Source organism: Drepanopeziza brunnea (assembly GCF_022702325.1).
Source record: "Drepanopeziza brunnea f. sp. 'multigermtubi' strain 214-2 chromosome Unknown ctg10, whole genome shotgun sequence".
NCBI classification, from domain to species: Eukaryota; Fungi; Ascomycota; class Leotiomycetes; order Helotiales; family Drepanopezizaceae; genus Drepanopeziza; species Drepanopeziza brunnea.
In genome coordinates, this window is record NW_027094073.1 from 1,272,934 (window position 1) to 1,290,617 (window position 17,684).

At 48.3% G+C, this 17,684-nt stretch overlaps 5 protein-coding genes across 5 annotated transcripts; 3 read left to right on the forward strand and 2 right to left on the reverse strand.

Annotated features, from left to right (window-relative positions):
* Window positions 1-1,908: 1,908 nt before the first annotated feature.
* On the forward strand, window positions 1,909-3,894 carry L3040_006039 (uncharacterized protein; the record flags this gene model as incomplete). Its single annotated transcript, XM_066156226.1, has 7 exons — window positions 1,909-2,145; window positions 2,212-2,535; window positions 2,927-2,957; window positions 3,011-3,270; window positions 3,318-3,429; window positions 3,484-3,780; window positions 3,848-3,894. 7 exons carry the CDS (start codon window positions 1,909-1,911, stop codon window positions 3,892-3,894), a joined length of 1,308 nt encoding a protein of 435 aa, XP_066011271.1.
* A 3,907-nt stretch (window positions 3,895-7,801) lies between these two features.
* Window positions 7,802-9,426, reverse strand: L3040_006040 (uncharacterized protein; the record flags this gene model as incomplete). The annotated part of the gene is made up of 2 exons (XM_007292752.2): window positions 7,802-8,891; window positions 8,942-9,426. The coding sequence occupies 2 exons, from the start codon at window positions 9,424-9,426 to the stop codon at window positions 7,802-7,804; spliced, it is 1,575 nt and encodes a 524-aa protein (XP_007292814.2).
* A 605-nt stretch (window positions 9,427-10,031) lies between these two features.
* Window positions 10,032-11,013, reverse strand: L3040_006041 (uncharacterized protein; the record flags this gene model as incomplete). The annotated part of the gene is made up of 4 exons (XM_007292753.2): window positions 10,032-10,080; window positions 10,139-10,167; window positions 10,327-10,900; window positions 10,949-11,013. The coding sequence occupies 4 exons, from the start codon at window positions 11,011-11,013 to the stop codon at window positions 10,032-10,034; spliced, it is 717 nt and encodes a 238-aa protein (XP_007292815.2).
* Window positions 11,014-11,319: 306 nt separating this feature from the next.
* On the forward strand, window positions 11,320-11,861 carry L3040_006042 (uncharacterized protein; the record flags this gene model as incomplete). Its single annotated transcript, XM_066156239.1, has 3 exons — window positions 11,320-11,322; window positions 11,536-11,598; window positions 11,679-11,861. The coding sequence occupies 3 exons, from the start codon at window positions 11,320-11,322 to the stop codon at window positions 11,859-11,861; spliced, it is 249 nt and encodes an 82-aa protein (XP_066011272.1).
* Window positions 11,862-15,666: 3,805 nt separating this feature from the next.
* Window positions 15,667-16,461, forward strand: L3040_006043 (uncharacterized protein; the record flags this gene model as incomplete). Its single annotated transcript, XM_007292755.2, has 1 exon — window positions 15,667-16,461. The coding sequence occupies one exon, from the start codon at window positions 15,667-15,669 to the stop codon at window positions 16,459-16,461; it is 795 nt and encodes a 264-aa protein (XP_007292817.2).
* Window positions 16,462-17,684: the final 1,223 nt, after the last annotated feature.

Sequence of the window (17,684 nt, forward strand, 5' to 3'; positions counted from 1 at the left end):
TGCAGTTACATGTAGTTGGCTATGCCAAGGGTGCACGCCAAGGGTGCACGCCAAGGGTGCACGGGCCCACCCTTATCCCCGATCGAGTCCTTAACTCCGATCCCCTCATTCCCACAGTATTTCTCTAGGTAGTACCTTTTCATTGTCATCCATCTTCTGCTTTGAAGAGAAGGGAGGGCGACAGCAGATATGACGATCGGGACTCTTTGAAACTTCTTGCGGCAAAAAAAATTGTTTGCTTCGTGGATTGCTTCTGCTAGGTAGGACTAAACTTCTACGACCTTGTTAGAGAATTTTTTAGGGGGCTTGTAGCTTTGACAATATTGCGTGGTTTTACTGCTTCTATTGTGTTTGTAAGGCTTTTTGGTGACGGGATATGCACGAGAGTCATGGTCTTTAGGGGTAAGCAAGATGCCGCTCTAGATCAACTTCCGAAAAATTCGCTGAGGGATTAATTACCGGTGATGATTGCTGTTAGGCTGGGATCTATCACGAGGTTACACGTAGACTATGTGTAACCAAATAATTGACTTAGTTCCCGTCTTGGCACGTACCTGCCTATAAGACATATCTCTTTCTTGTAGATGAGTTTCTCTCTCTCTCTTTCGTCTTTCTCTTTCAGTATAGAGCGTACTCCTTGATACTACTACAATACTATCTTTGACAGCCGTAATATAAAGAAAGGCCAGTTTCAATTCGCTGAGAAGCTTTGTATCAAACACTTCATTTGCTTTTATACGAAATTCCACTTGCCGCTGCAACTCGACTTTTACATATAAACAACCGGCCTCTACTTTTCCTTCAAGTATCTATTGGTACCTTGATCAGACATCTTCGCAGATCACAGTTTTAAAGAAACTAAACCTTCACCGAACATCAAACGCACGCATTCTTACGAACGGAACTGCAAACGGGATTGCAAACGGAGATCCTACAATCAAGCTCTCTCATGAAGAACACTCTCCCTCTCGAAGCGCAAGACTGAGACGCAATCAAAGGCAACGAAAACAACGAAAACAGAATCATAGAGCCGAAGCTGCTGCCAGCTTCTACTTACACACCTTCAACGACCTTGCTTCAATTTCGAACGAGATAGCCGAGGCTCTCGACCCAACTGCTTCCGAGGCTGAAGCCTAATCTGCCTATTTGATCCAAATCTTCTTAGAGAGGTTCAAGGCAATCAACCTCTCCAGAATATTCTTCAGAGCTTCTATCGAATACAAGGAGGAGGACATTATCGACCTTGGCGGAAACAAGGTCAAAAGCAGAGGATATCTCATCGCAAACGGATATACAAATGCGGATCTTTGCACACATACAGAACATAGAGAAAGATCTACGAATTAGGTAATTCAGTTCCGCGTCGATCATTCTCTTAGAGAAGAAGCTAACTGGGTGGTAGAAGTTGTCCTAGAAGTTACTGGCACCCGCTTAGATGACCCCGGGCAAGACCGCGAGACTTGCGAGAGTCGCAGGATCAGAGCGAACGCCGAACGAGAGATTTGCATGCAGCAGAAGGAGGCTCGAAAGGCCGCCGAAGAAGCTGCCTAGGTAGAGGGAGAACGCTGCCTCAACTTCTGTTTCCAAAACTCTATACCTCTGTTGGATATATCGGAACCGTACGCCGCCCCGGTTGAATACAAGCCCGCGGTCAATATCAAGGAGTGGAAGATGATTCAAGACTTCCACTCCACCATGGAAGCCGTCCAGATGGAGCTGTGCACTCGCTGTAACGAGAGGTAGTTTGAGATGAGACTCAGAGTAGTCCGCGGTGAGCTCATCTGTCACGACTAATAACTCCACTTCTTTGATTCCTTGCCCCTTGTTTCCTCGGTTTAGCACTTGCTAATTATTTTTCTTTATTTAGAAATGTCTACCTCATCTTCCGAGTACGCTTCTAACAACGTCATGGTTAACGTCAACCCTTTTAGTAGCGATGGCAACCACGTGATGGGCGAATCCTTTGGTCGCTATAATGACTTCGTAGTGGTCTATTTCAATGGTGCCATTGTCACCTCGATGTTCACTTGCTTCGATAATGAAGATACAGCCTTGTTCCCACGACCAACCGGTATACAATACGAGTACAAAGGTCGTAAAGGTTTTGTTGATGAATTTGGTATCAAGCACTACGGTGCTAATAAAGTAAGTAATAACATTCATATATTATGATTACTAATTGGTTTTTTTACTAATTGATTTTTTATTTAGAACGAGACTGCCCAAGTCCTTTGCCTCTTGGACCACCTTATTACTTTCATCAATCAAATTGGGAAGCAACATACCCATAAGGACGTAAAGATTAGATTGATCATTAGAGATCCTACTCTCGAGGTCTTTGATAGCGCCCATCCAGAAGCCAAAAAGATCTTAGAAAAGCTATTGCGCCCTTACCCTTTCACGACCGATGGGACCTCGGTGTACGGACGCTTGAAGCTCCCTGTACTACCCGAGGAAGTCAATGTTATCATTTTAAAGCCCAAGTGCTCTGACCAGGATCCCCGGATTGCTGAAAAACTCAACAAGCAATGCCGAGTACGCCGCCATTTGGGTCTTATTTCAGCTCCGTCCAAAAGTTCGAGATGAACATAGGTCCTCGGTCGAACCCAATAGAGTCAGAATTGCCAAAACATCGTACCCAATGGGCCAAAACAGATCTGCGAGTCCATCTGCTGTTTTTCTCTTGAAGCAAGGAATTAGACTTATCCTTCATTTTGTCTTGGAGGACCATGTCATAAAGCAAGCATTGGAAATGGGGCACCGCGAATCGATTCGTGATTTCTTGAGGACGATAAAGCCAGTCACATGGATATCGGTTGGCTATGTTCGATTAGTACGCAGTCAAATTGAGTTGGACAACCCGACTGTGATACTTATCACAGGCCACAGAGCCTAAATACATTTCATCTGCACACAGTTTGAATAGGAAGATGACTGGCACCGAGATGGCAGAAGAAGTACGCCTTTACTATGCCGTTACGTTCTGTCGTCATATACTGATAGTATTTAGTCTCCAGCCGTAAGCCTATTACTGCAGATGATTCACTTCACCTTCTTCACGAAGTCTTATCTAGCATGGCTGCCAACCCGATTACAGCGGCCAAGCGTGCGGCGGCAGCAGCTGCACGAAAACCCTTTGCTCGTCTTGACTACTCCAAGCAAACGTCTCAAGTCGATGCCTCTGCCATTTCAAGCTGTGGCCGAAGAGTATCTCACCGCGGTGGTCTAGGCTCAGAGAGTAGTGGACCTCACCAAGGCAGCGTGCATCAAGTAAGTCCTTAACCGTATATCAACCGATTCAGACTAATATGTTCCAGAGCCGAAACAAGCAATACCCAACTGGTACGTTATCCCGGACACAACAGCGTACCATTGAGTCATTTCTACAGGGAATAACACAGAGCAGTACAGTCAATGTTGATCCATCATGTAGGGGTATACACTGGATCGGTATGTGGACAAGCACTGACAACAGTACGATAGTTTCAGCCACGCTATTGCAACCACACGTATCAAATGCCATAGCACACCTTCGCCAAATAACAGAGCGCGCTATTAGAGTGCATTCATCTGAGCATTTTCCTCCAGGAGACAAGGGATCACCAACCATCTCAACACCCAAGGTCAACGTTCAGCTCCATGGAAGGTTCTCTATGCCACTCGTTGATTCACTGGTAGACGCCGGGCTGCTAATAGAATCAAATGCGTCGTGGGCAAACATGGTATTATCTGAAACTCAACCTATATTCGTGGTCGCAGACTCGAAGGGTATACGAGAGTGTAAGCTCACTCACAATTCATGTGCAATTCTTGAGGAATCGTGCCCACCTCACGTTGGTATATCAAGTCCACAAGCCAAAGCACAAAGCTATTCGTTTCGTTCGCGTGGTATAATGACTGGCAATGGTACCGGTCCATCGATCACGATACATAGATCAGGAACGCTACAGTACCAAGGCAAACCAGAGAACGCATATACTGTGGGCAAGTGTTTTAAAGAGTGCATTGAGTCCATTTGCCGGGGCTTTTATAATGGATGGGTTTATCATCTTCGGTCACCCCTTCCTCAGCCTAACTTCCAGCACCGTCTTTCCACTGGACCCGCTCCCAAACTGGAACCTTCAAAACCTTCGGCATCGGACCCTACCACCTACCTTCCACATCTCGCTTAAACAGCTCGATAGCAGTCCTCTTTACCGCAGCCTGAACCTCGATCCTAAAGACAAGCGTCATAATAGCGACAGGGTGCTGATTTGTCGTTCCATTTCTACGGACCTCACAGCCAGCAGGACCGGAATAGACGTCCCGGGCACTTGCACACTGTCCGTTTCAACAATATAGCGTTTGGTTTTCAAACTATCGCTACAGTTGTCCGTTCCTTCACGCTTTAAGCTTCTTAAAAAAGATATTGTTTTCGAAGATCTTTTAATCGAACCCTTTCGGACTCTCATCTTTTACATCTTTCCAAAACCGGTCTTACTGACTCACTTCTTCATATCGAATCACCATTGCTCCGATATACTTTCGGTATTTCAACCCAAACATCTTTCAACAGACTTCTTAAGCGTCAAATTTACGCAAACATCAAGATGTCTAAGCAGCTAAAGAAAAGCCACAGTGTCCCGGTACGTATCTTCTTACTTTCTCCTCCTCCTCTTCCTCCTTCTCCTCCTCCCCCTCCAAACCCAACCAACCCACCACCTTTTTTAACCCCCCTCTCTCTCATAGAACACCATCTTCGGCCACCCTATCACTAGCCTAACCTCCCGCACCGTCTTTCGCTAGACGCGTTCCTGAACTCGCAATTTCAAGACCTTCGGCACCAACCCTTCTACCTTCTACCTCTCCCTTTAAAAACTCGATTTTAGCTCGCGTTATCGTGGGTCGAATTTAGATCCGGAGGATAAGCGGAGGAATAGCGATGGGGTGTAAATTTTGGATCTGCTAGAGCCGAAATTAAAGAATAAGTTGAGGGGGATCAGGACGAAAGCATATGAGGGGATAAATTCAAAGGAGGGTTTGGTAGAGGGGGGGGAGGCCCCCTCCTCCTCCAGCTCCAGCTCCAGCTCCAGCCATCAACGAAACTATACAATCCCGCTTCCCCAACAACGAAGGCAAGGAGACCATTGGAAAACTCACCGCCTTTGGCAAGAACTTCGACATCTGGTCCGAGAACTTCCTCAAATACATCGCTATCGTCAACCACTTTCACGAGGCAATCTCTCCCGGCCTGCTCCAGGCGCTGGTTACTTTCTACCTCCGAATCATAAAGCTCAGAATAATCTATGATTAGCAAGGCGCCATTCTCGAGCTTGCAATTACCTTCCACGCCGATCGGGCCACTTCCGATATTGGCAAGTGTTAACGAAAGGGATACCAACACCAACACCATCAATCCTACTACCTGCATCACTATCATCAGAATCGATACGAATCTTAGGCGAGCACGAAGGATCTTTTAAGAAGAATACAATGCGTGTTTTCATCGGGCACGAAAGATCTTCCAAAAGAAATCCGATGCGTGTTTCCATCGAGCACGGAAGGTCTTCAGAGAGTTAGTCCACCGGACACTCCAGCGGAGCGGAGAACGATCCGAAAGATCTTCCCAACAATGCGACAAATGGGAGGGTACCGACATCCGTACCGTGCCCAGTAACCCTTGCTGGTCTGCTATTGTGGCTCACGGATAAGCAAGCTAAGCCTAAAGCGTCCCTAGCAATATAGAGAGCCGCTCTCTACACTGAGTTCTCCCCTTTGCTATGTATACGGATGGTGACAAGAGGAACGATGAACAAGCGCACTTACAATTCGAGAGATAGCGTCTAACGTGAGCTCTGAGACATTTTCTAGAAGAACTCGCGCTTCAGGAGTTAAGGTGCGGGGCGAAGCGCTGGCACATTTCTGCTTCTATGATTACCTTGCGCAGATCCATTTCCAAAAAAGTTGGAAAGGCAAATCTCGGCGAGATCACCCTTACTACTTCAGGTTTCGGCTCCGATCATCCTTTGGATAAGACACACATGCAGGTTACTCATAGCAATGCGGATTCGTTGTTCACGGTATGCAGCAAAGGTGGGTTCTATATTAGCGAGTCTTCGTAAAGGAGGTTCAGCTTTCTTTGAGACTATGATCAGCGGAGAAAGTTGGTCTTGCAGATGGGGGTATCGAACCCTGGTAGGGAAGCACGTTAGCCAGAGATACACCGAACTGGGAGACATATGCAGCCGCGTTCCCCGAGAACGTTAGGTACGGTTGCTATCACCGCCACCGGTTCGCTTCTCGGCAACGCTGATCCTATAGCTGTAGTTTGAGGTGGTTTGGAGGCAGTAGATTGCGATTGCAGTTCAGAGAGCTCATAGATGAAGCCCAGAACGTGCTCTGCAAGACCGAGGAGTTACTCGAAGGATGGGGCATACTTGTGAAGGTATTCAAGGCTGTGCTGGCGGAAAAGCAGCACTTGATGGATAGCAGAGGTCAACGCGGTTGATATTGGCAGTCTGCTGGCCAGATTCGATATCAACGAGAGGCGTGAGGAGTCGCTTAATCGGTATGGGAGCAGGAGCAATTACGAACCTTCTGGTATGGATGTTGATGACGAGAGGGCGTTTGAAGCCTCAAATCCCGTCCACCACGATCGCGGGAATGGCTCCCGAGCAGACTGAAAAAAAAAACCGGGGAGGAGATCAAGGTTGCAAACACCCCGTTTTCCAGCACGTCTGATCACTCCGAATAATGGATCAGTATTCGTAGCAAAATGGAGGGGGGGGGGGGGGGGGGGTTGCGATTGTACCGAATTCCGTATCGCTTAATCGTCGGAGACTGAAAGGATGAAAGGAGGCCCACCTAAGCGAGCCGACGATTAATCGCGGGAGTGGGCAGGTCGAATCTCACACAAAAGCGAACGAAGTACCCAATACAATACCAAGCTTAGCTTCCCAGCAAATCATAATTACTCTTTCTGTTTCAATTCAGTGCAACGCATACGCCTTCATAGTAATCCGATAATCACTATCCTCTATATCTCGCCTTTGACAGCCCCAACCATCAACCCCCCTATCTATCTATGTCTACAGCAAAAGTCGACTTCGCTCGCAGCAAAAATCCTCACCTTCACGCTCTCTGCCGTAACCTTGCCGTAACCTTGCCGTGACACACACATACCAAATCCACCAGCGAACATAATACACACTACATACTCCAACCTGAAAAAACATGCAGATTCCCTCCCTTCCCTTTCCCTACAAGAACGTTAAAGGATTTAGGTAAGGCCAAGGCCAATAGCTGTCTCCCTATGCCATCTACAGGAAAAAGTGGCTTAAGTGGCTTCATTGATACAAGTGGATAAAATACGTCTTTATTTGAGCAGCAGGAAAATATTGTTTGTTCATATATTTCGAATATCTATGTGAAAAAAAGGGGGGGTTCTCTCGAAAAAACGGTTGCAAGAATGACGCGGGCTGCTGGAATGTATACATATATGTGAGCAGAGCACACGGGGGGCTGGCTTGGGAAGCGGGTGTAAGCTGGCGTCCCAGATCCTTTTTCAGCCGAATCGCAGAGTATCGGGGCCTCCTAGCAGCTTTGTACAGGAGAGGCGTTAGGTCGAGTAGAGCTGGTTAGCATACGCGGAAACAGAAAAGAAAATGAGAGCCTGAAAGATTAACAGGATGAAAGATAGCAAAATATGGGCACAGAAATAGCGCACCGGATCATATGTATATATATATATATATATATATACGCCCACCCCACCTTTATATACTTCAAACACCCGGCTCTGCTGTTACTCGGGTCTAAACACTCACGAAATCACATCTTCCAGCACCGCATCCTCATGCGACTCCCGTTCCACCAACTTCTCCGGCACGCAAAGCCAGCTACAGCCCCTCCGCATCAGCGGCACCATACTCTCCACGACATCTCTATCATTCTCCACCCCCCTCAACGCCTCACCCGGCGCCGAAAATTCTTTAAATTCCAGCTTCGAAATTTTCCACCACTCAATCCATTCCGTGCGCGCCAGCACAAAGTTGCGCTTGCAAACAGTGCATTGACTGCCACCAGACTCCTTCTTCGCGGCAGCATCGGCTAGGAGATTGTGCAGGTATGGTGGACTGTCTTCCGGGAGAAAATCTTTGAGGTAAGGGAGCTGTGGTGTTTTGGAGCAGGCAGCGAGAGAGACTTCGATGAGGGATGGAGCGCGGGAGGGTTCGCTGCCGCGAGATATTGGTGGTCTGGGAACGTCTTCGATGTCCGCGACAGGGATTGAGTGTGTGACAGATTGCGAAGTTTCATCTTCGCTGTTAGGGAGGATGGGACCTTTGAGGAGCTTGCCTGTGATATCCAGGTATCTGATATCGGTACGTGCTCGGAATTCGGCCTTCCAATTTTTGTTCCAGTGTGTCCCGAGAGGTTGTGTGACATATACAGCAGTACTTTGGAGCGGGTGCTTCCGTACACGGTTCCCAAGACCAATCTTTTTTTGTAGATGTTCCTCCACGTCTGGAGCCCTCGTATTTGGAAGCTGTGGTTCATAGAAGCAATTCGGGTGGAGAATGAGAATGTTCAAGTCGCAGTCATATTTGAGAAGATCCAGAATTTCATATGGGAGATATCGAAGGCCATTTTGCGAGAGGTTGAGCTCGTGTAGATTCTTGAGCTTACCGATCCCTGGGGGCAGTTCGCCAAGCTCGTTATTGCGTACGGTCAAGGCGACAAGACGCTCGAGATTGAAAAGCTCCCCGGGAAGTGTTGTCAGATTATTTGAAGACAGAAATAGCTTGAGTTTCGGCTCGAGTTTGTGCGAGCCGTCGACAACTCCGCGTGCGATACGTGTGAACGTTGCCAGGGGTCTTATTGTGGCATTAGATAGTGTTTTCAAAGAAATTGATCTATGGTCCATCAGCTTCGCAGATAAAGTAGTTGAGTGTATTGTACGTACGATAAATCAATGTGCTCGTTCCCTTCTTCTAAGCACAGCTCAACCTGCCTCCTGGCGTCTTCCTCTCCATCCTGTTTCCTCGCGGCCAGGCTCTGGCCAGCCAGTCTCTCGGGCAACGAAAATGGTGTCTCAGCGATTCCAGCCTCCATCGCCTCGTCCATATCTGTCCCATCACTTCCCATAAACACGCCGCTATCGAATTGTCTCTCGAACGGTCTCTTCGTCCTCTTGGGCTCGGTTTCAGTTATTTCCTGTGATTCTGCTTCTGGTTCCGGCTTCTGCGAAAACCATGGTCCACGGAACTTCCTCTTCCTCCGTTCCTGTGTATAGTTGTCTACTGATGGCTCATCAAAGTCGTCGGAGAACAGCGGATCACTGGAAACGGGAGGGCTGCTAAGACGTACGCGTTTCCGCGGGGCACCCTGGGTAAAGGACCCTGTGGCAGCATCATATGAGAGTTTGGGTAGCGGAAGATCTTCTGTCATGATTTTCTGGCAGTGAAGTCCCAGGCAGCAAGATGGAGTCAATTGAGAGGAATGAGTGTTGAAGTAAATGGTGCGAAGTTGGGAAATTGGGGAGTGAGGCTCGACCTGTTCCGGGTATCTATCAAAGCGCGACAGTAGCCTCGTGCCAAGAGTGGGCCTTCGTGGCGCCTTCGTGGCTCACGCCAAGTATTCCGGGGCCCAATCCAATCCAAGTCAATCCAATTCATGCTTTCTTCAGCATGCTCTTCGGAGTTCCGAGAGACCGGGAGATTTTTGAAAACGCAATCGATATTCGCTCTTTGACTTGGCTATTTATAGAAAATGCCAGTGGTATCGGCCATGTTTGAGCGCTTGGCATTTATGATTTATCGAGCGATAACTATGATAGAGGCTCGTTCGATATCAATCTGCGTAAGTAACGAAGATGAAATGTCTCGGTTTTGCTAGGGTTCCTGCTCATGACGCGAGTATATCTCGCCGTCGCGGGCATGGTTTGCTTGCAGCTTCAACGCCTGTGTTATCGGTTCCCACCATTGGCAGCAGTATAAGTTTTTGGGCACAGCTCGCGAGCAGGTAGCGTCCATCCTCTTACCCGCGGTGCTTTCTTAACATGCACTGAATGCTTGAGAAGCGGCTTTCCTCATGTAAGATATCCTTGCATCTGTAAGTGCCTTTCGGCCATGGATTCAAAAACGAAGTTTCCAAGACTCACCAGAGGCTCATAGCTCTCTCCGAGACACCCTAACTCCGTTGCAAAATCATCAATTAATCCCAGTCATCGTCACTGTCCACTGTTTCTTGTTTTCCGCCGGACCGGATTCCACCCTTCTCCCTCTTCTCCTCCTCCAAATCTTCCTTATCTCTCCTCCGCCTCAAAATCCTCACGTCATTGTCCCTTACGGCCCCGATATCGATCAGCAGCTGGTCAATCTCTGCCATCCCTATCTTGACCCCTCCCAGCGTCATCAGCGTCACAATCTGCTTGACAATATCGCCTTGGTTATAAACCAAGATTGTGGGACAGTTCTTGTCCGGGTATCCTTCAATCGCCAGGTCGCCTCTCATCTCGCAGAACTTGATCTCGCCATACTCTTTCGCCGCTTGTCGCCATAGCTCTGTAAGTACCCTCGATTCGACATTCGTGCCGAGCCCACTTGTCAAGTTCACAAGCACCGCCCCGTTTTTGCTCGCTTCGGTGACCTCTCGGATGAAGTCTGGTTTCGAGATGGGATAGACGGCGCCGTGGAGAGCCGCCTTGGCTATGAAAGAGAGCTCTTGGACTCGTTGCTGGCGGTATTTCTCCAAGAAAGACTCATCTTCTAGATCTTCAAGTTCATCGAGCTCATCGAGATCTTTGCCTTCGAGGCGGTTCTCGTGTGCTAGTCGGCGGCCTTCGAGGATAGCTTCTTCTATAAAAGGTGTGGGAGAGGGAGGCTTCTCGGGGATGATCTTGTGCTTGCGTAGAATGTCATTCCTGAGTTATTTAGAAGGGTATATGAGCGTTAGAATGAACACAAAATACCATTCTGTATCTGCATTCGGATCGTCTATTGGGACAGCAATACGCTCTTCTTTTGGTGCAGCCATCGTTGTTGTTAGGTTATTGTACTGGTCGCATGTTCCAGCTTCGGCGGGGGACATTCGGACTTTCACCCCTCCAAGTAGGGTTGCTGATGCCAAGAAATTGACACTTGGTCACGTGGTCATGCTTCGCTAACTTTTTGGTTTCGCACTAGCCGCACATTCTGAATTCGCCTCGATTCAGCCGCCTCTTCAAATCTTCGACATCGACAACGACTGACCCTCGCGCTCTACGTCTACCATACAACTCAATCCGACGAAAGACCCGTCAGTCACTCAAAAACACCAACAACTCGATCGCAAATCGTCAAGATGGTAAGGACCTCCCTTCCCCTCTCGAAAATTTGACGACACGGTGGTGAAGGCGATTTGGCACACGACCTGCGGGTGGCGACCCCGAAAGTGAATCCATCGCGAAGGACCAAGGGCTGCAGATGGACGGGGAATCTGGATAAGGAAAGAGAGGGTGCACCGGGTTTTCATGATGGATTCAGAAATACAGACACTGACGTGATGCTGCCTGAATAGGTTCTCGCCGTCGATCTTCTCAACCCAACTCCAGCCGCGGAGGCCCGCAAGCACAAGCTTAAGGTACGAAAAAATCTAGACACTTCAAGCTGGATACAGCGAAGGCCAGGCTCAACAGAGATGGAAGCTGACCTGCCCCGTAGAACCTTGTCCCTGCTCCCCGCTCCTTCTTCATGGACGTCAAGTGCCCTGGATGCTTCACCATCACCACCGTCTTCTCCCACGCACAAACAGTCGTCATCTGCGCTGGCTGCTCGACCGTCCTGTGCCAACCAACCGGAGGCAAGGCCCGTCTTACGGAGGGCTGCTCTTTCCGGAGAAAGTAGATCCAGTCCTCCGTTGGCCTTCTCTTCCGTGTTTTCACCCTTCGGTATCCGCTCATTGGCTGTGCATCTGGTTTTCATCGGGAGAGTGTAGACGGGATTGGGACTCTACTCGGCTCCTCGATACTTCCTTGCGTCATTCAATTTGACGGATAGAAGATGGATGTGGGAACCTATCAAAACTTCCTCTGAGCAATAGCACAAAATCAAGGGCGTTTACGGGCACAACTTCCGGATATCTTGCACTAAATTTTTCTGCCGACTCTTTTTTTCTTTTTGCGTCCTTGCTCCTCGTGCGTGTGAACGTGGGAGGCATGATTTCTCGCGTGTTGGTTGTCTCGAATATGCGAATGGTATTGCATGGGAGGAGCTGAAATGGCGATATCATGAGTGTTTAGATGGCGTTTACCTTCAGGGGTATGCGGGTCTTTGACACGAGGACCTGGTGACGCTTGTTGAGGATTGCTACACCCAGTGCGGGCTTGTGCATACAGAAATAAGTTTGTCCACGAAGTACTGTCTGTTTATTTTCAACGTGATGTGGTGCTGACGTGAAGTGAGGTCTTGATTCATCTCGAGCACCAGCAAGGCGCAACAGCAAGGCTGCGATTTGAAGATGGCCTCCACACCTCCTGATAGTTTCCCAATAGTTTTGAGATACTCTGAATGGTTACGGCTCCGTCTTATAGTAAGTAGTAATATTCGAGTGTCATCTGTGTCAGTCTGCTCTGGAGCTATCCCATGCAACGCCAAGTTTCAAACTCTCGACTCGGAGGAGCAAACAATGTTTGCTCCAAGTCTCCTACCCTCGCAACTCACAGTCAAAGTAGTTCCTAGACCTCCATCATACACTTTATTCCCCCCCCCCCCCCTCCCCGCCAACCACGCCCCCCTTACTTGCTGAAGTCTCCAAGAGGTATTCTCCGCGTTATTATTTCCTTTTATGGCTGCGCTAACTTAATTTTGCGAAAGATAAAGATACTTTTTGATTCTGCCAATGGTAAAAAGTGGAGGTTCCTCTGAGAAGATAAATATGTGTGCCATGCCGCTGTTACCATTGTGTTATGAGAGAGAGGAGAAGCTAAATCGGGGGAGGGGGGACCTTTTGCCGTTGAAAGCTCCTCTAGAAACCAAATGTGTGTGCCACGCCGATGCCACCATTGTGTTATGAGAGAGAAGAAAGCTACATGGGGGCGGGGGTGTGACATTTTGCCGTTGAAGGAGGCCTGGGTAATATCTATGTATGCATGGATATTGCGCATCAGGTTTCGAGAGTTGGGGAGTTGACTTGTAGCGAGTGTGTATGGCTCGCAGTTGCACGTCCGTGCAACTAGGCAGTTGAGTTGATCCTAAACAGAATCAATTCAACTTGACATAGGAAGTTGCACGTTCTAAGTAAGGCTTATATGGCTCGCAACTAGCAAATTGAATAGTAATTTGCAATTCAAGACTTAGGAAATAAAATTAATCTGTTACTTTAACTACTCATTTATCTTTCGTAATAAACGTAAGATTAATAACGCTACCTTATCCTGTCGGTCCCTTCAAACTCGAGGTTTCTTTATCACGAAGGCTCCTCTTCTCTTTCTTGAGTCTAAGCCTGCCCCCCCCACCCTCCCGAAAAAAAATTAAAAAAAATTAAATTTAAAACCCTATCAAGGAACCTATTGTACGGATGAAGAAGGCGCGCGCTTTGCGCTATTGATGATACCCCTACCCCTTCGGCTTCTACGACCCCCTCAGCTTCTAAAGTCGAAAGTGAGCAAAAGAAGAAGTGTATATAGCGTAATACAGATATCGATACATTGCAAAAAGGAAGCGCTGTAAAAGGATAAAAAAAGTAGTCAAAATAAGCGGAAGGAGGGGGGGAAAGAAAAAGCTTGCAACTCGAGCTTGCAACTTGGAAGTTCGAGCTTTTTTGCTGCAACTTCGATTTGTATGGTGCAACTGCAAGTGGCAAGGTCAGATGCACACTGTGCAAGATTTACGTGCACGGGCCATACAGATTGCTTAATTCTTGCATCTTGACGCGCAACTTGGAGATGCAAGAATATTTTGCTGGTGCAACTTGGCTTGCATCTGCGAGCCAAACACACCTCGCCGCAACCGACGAATTCTGTCGCTAAGCTACTATCGTACTATCATAAATCCTTAATGGCAGCTATAGGTACCTTCCCTGATATTGGAGATTTAAATTAAGGTGATAACTTATAAGTGGTTCGTGAACCACTCCTGCTTCCTGCAGCAACCAGGGCTTATGCACTTACTAGGATATATTTTTTTCTATCTTTCTATCTTTCTCTCTTTTTCTTTGTGTTTAAGTAAGTATTCACTTGCGATATTGATGTTATGCGTATGCGCTTCACTTAAGATGTATAAAATGGGTGAGAGAGACGAGGGGGGCCGTGGTTCTGCTGCTTGTTATTCTGGGAAAGCTGATGTCGAAGTTATGGATGGCCATGGCCGTGGCTGACTGGCTGACTCTGAAACTTGAGGAAGGAAGGAGGGGCTTGTATGTATGTATGTATGTTGGTGCGTTTGGAGACTGACTATGATGGGAGTTATAGGTCTAGCAACTGAGATAAAGCATAGTTAGGAATTGAAGGCTGAATACGAATGAATAGCAAAGCTCGAAATGACAATATTGAATTGATCGGCAGCATGGAAAAGAAAAGTAAGAAAAGTTGGACTGGTCTTATGATCTTTTCGCTGTCGCTCTGGATGGTAGTCAGTGTATGATAGATACGATTCTCCCTAGTCTTTATAGCATAGAGGTGCGTACAAAACAATGTAGTCGGGTCTTCCAACCTCGAAATGAATGGTAGTCTCAAACTTGTAGGTTAACAGGCAGCGCACTGGTTATTATATCTGGTTACTTACTTACTCGCCTCAATATCAGACGCCCGAAATGGACGTGGCAGAGTTCAGGGGAGCACTATAGTCATCTGCCAAATTTATTTCCGAGGATTACTTTGTTGGCAAGGTGGTGAATATCCTGCAGAGTGATGAATGAGAGCAGCCCGAAGAAGATTGCCGGGAAGGATAGATGTTGTGCTGAAGTAATAAATTTCATGCTTGATCGCATAACAAGGCAAACAGGATAAAACTGCCACTGCGTGATGAGCACAGGGAACGAACGAACGGGCCAAATAGCGGCGTTCAACCCTTGGATAGGCGAATAAGAAGAAGAAGCAAAAAAACCATGAGAAAACAGGTAGGATAGTGACCGAAACTTGCCCGCCGCGACAGAGGTAGAATTGCTAAGCGATACGGGTTTGAATATGATATTGCATGAGGGGATTTGAAGCTGGTGGCTTGTGGCTTGATGGAAGAGGTGAAGTCAAGACGGATGATGAGTCAGCCAGCCGTCTAACGGCTAATCAACGGTTAGATCACGGGTTATTGGTTGTAAAGCTATCCTCATCGCCAAATCTGGGGGAATCCTTCGCAGATTACCCCACGTACCACCACATCCAGCTTCCATCACCCAAAAGCAAAACCTCACTCGTTTCTCGACCTCTCCTCTCTCCCTCACACACACTCTCTCGGTATCTCGTCTACTGCTTGTTCTGCGACATCAATTGTCAGGATCAATTGTATCAAATCTTCCTTTCACGCAACCCAAGGAAAATCAAGACTATATCCAAGGCTCGCACCACCAACAGCCACCCCCTGACGACGACGATATCAAATCCACCCTCGCATAGCATACCAACACCAAGCATACACCTCCCGGGATAAGAATCCCCCCCCCCCAGTTCCGCTCTGCGTTTGCATAGTACATCACCCGAATCACATCACACCCACCATGTCCCACACCCACCAAAACAAGAAGGCCTACGCCGGCGCCCGCTCCCAGAACCAATCCGCCATAACCTCCTTCTTCTCTCCGGCTTCTGCCTCGCCTGCCGACGCTCCAGTTTCCGCATACGCTGCTCCCATCCTCCCGCCCGCCATCCAGTCCAACCTCCTCAACGTGGGCATGCGCATCCGCAAGTCCGTCCCTGAAGGCTATAAGACCGGCTCCTACAGCGCATTCACCCTCTTCTCTGACACCACCGTACCCACAACTACCACCACCATCACCACAACCACCATGGCCCCGTCCGCACCCATAACTTCTACATCCCCCAAGACCCGTCCGCGCTCTGGCAACCGGGAACTGACCCCGTTCTGTGGGAGTGCGATACTGAGAGTTGGCGGTATGAGTTCGCAGCAGTGGGGTGCCTACAGTCCGGAGAATGAAACGGAGGATGTCCCATTGTTGACGAGTAGTCAGGGGAGCGTGGGGAGTGAGGATGGGGAGGTCTCTACGCCTGTCGGTGGTAATAAGCGGAGATTTTTGGAGGAGGAAGAGGCTGATGATGGTGTGGTGGTCATGGGTGGTATCTCTCCTCTGGGGATACTTGGGGAGACAAGACGACTGGCTGTGCCGAGACGGAAGAAGACTTGGAGTGGGAATGGAAAGCTGCCGGCGCACGCTGGTCAAGTGCAAATTTTTGGGCAGGAGAATTCTGGGGTGGGTGTCGCGGGGGATTTTGAGGATGCGGATTTCTTGGACTACGAGTTAGCGGGAGAGGTGGAGATGAGTGGGTGCCATTAATTTGGGGTTTGAGAACACGATTTGGATGGCGGTTTTCTATATTGATACCTCATCGTCGATATGGGTTGTGAATGGATAATCAGAGCTGGATGGATCATTCGCCGTTCGGATTGATCAAACGATACCTGTATGTTTTTTCTGATATAATATGAAACCTGGTAGCACAGCTACCTAATGATGGCACGATTGAGTACCAATGTAGTTGGAGGAAAAAAAAACCCTGCCGTAATCCTTCTCATCCAGATCCTTCCAGAACCACCCGTCTTACGAATGCTATGCTCCGATAGAATCGTGGGATAGTCAAGACGATGCTTAGTACTTCGCTGAGCGACCACGAGTGATGACCTACGTGCGCAAGGGCGTAGGTCTTCGCACCCAGCAACGCCGTTCTATTCGCAACAGGGATCTCTTGTGGGTCGATGTGAACGGCTTCGCTACTTTGAACGTCTATCGGCAACCTTTGATGGACCCGATTATAGACTACATCACCTACCTCGTCCCTCCTTCTAAGTGCCTGATTAAAGGGGACTTTAATATGTGGCACGACATGTTCGAACCAAGGGTTGAGCCTAAAGGCCGAGGAAGAGACCTTGCGGCCTAGTCTAATGCTAGTAGGATGGACTACATTAGACTCCCGGGCGACCCTACCTATAAAGCTGGTCACGTTCTAGACTTGACCTTTTCAAATATCCCGTTTGCTTAAACGACAATTCGCCCCGATCTCTATTCGAGCTCAGACCACGAGACCCAAGTCACGACTATCCTTAGCCGAGGAGTCGTTCCTTTAGAGCGCTTCCAATACAAGGTACCGGACCAAGACCTCGAGAAATTCGCTTCGCTTGTAGCGCTAAGCGTAGACCAACTCCTCGACCCGTAGACGATACATTCCACCGAGGAACTCGATCAGCTTACGATCAGCTTAACCACTGCTTTCAACTCTGCCTTAAAAGTTGCGGGACAGCCCGCTCGAAAGAGGCTGACGGCTGCACCATGATAGACGGCAAACTGCTAGACAGCGTACAAGAAACACTTAGCAGCGCGCTCTGTAGTGTACGACGGAGAACCGACCTAAGAAACGCGAGACTGGCTCGCTATAATCAAGAAAGCTAAGAGGGCCTATTAGACCTACGTGATCGACGGAGTAAAATCGAACCAAGACCTATACAAGGTCATGAGCTAGCATAAGCTCACTCCGAACCTAAAATCGCCCCTTCTAATAGTCA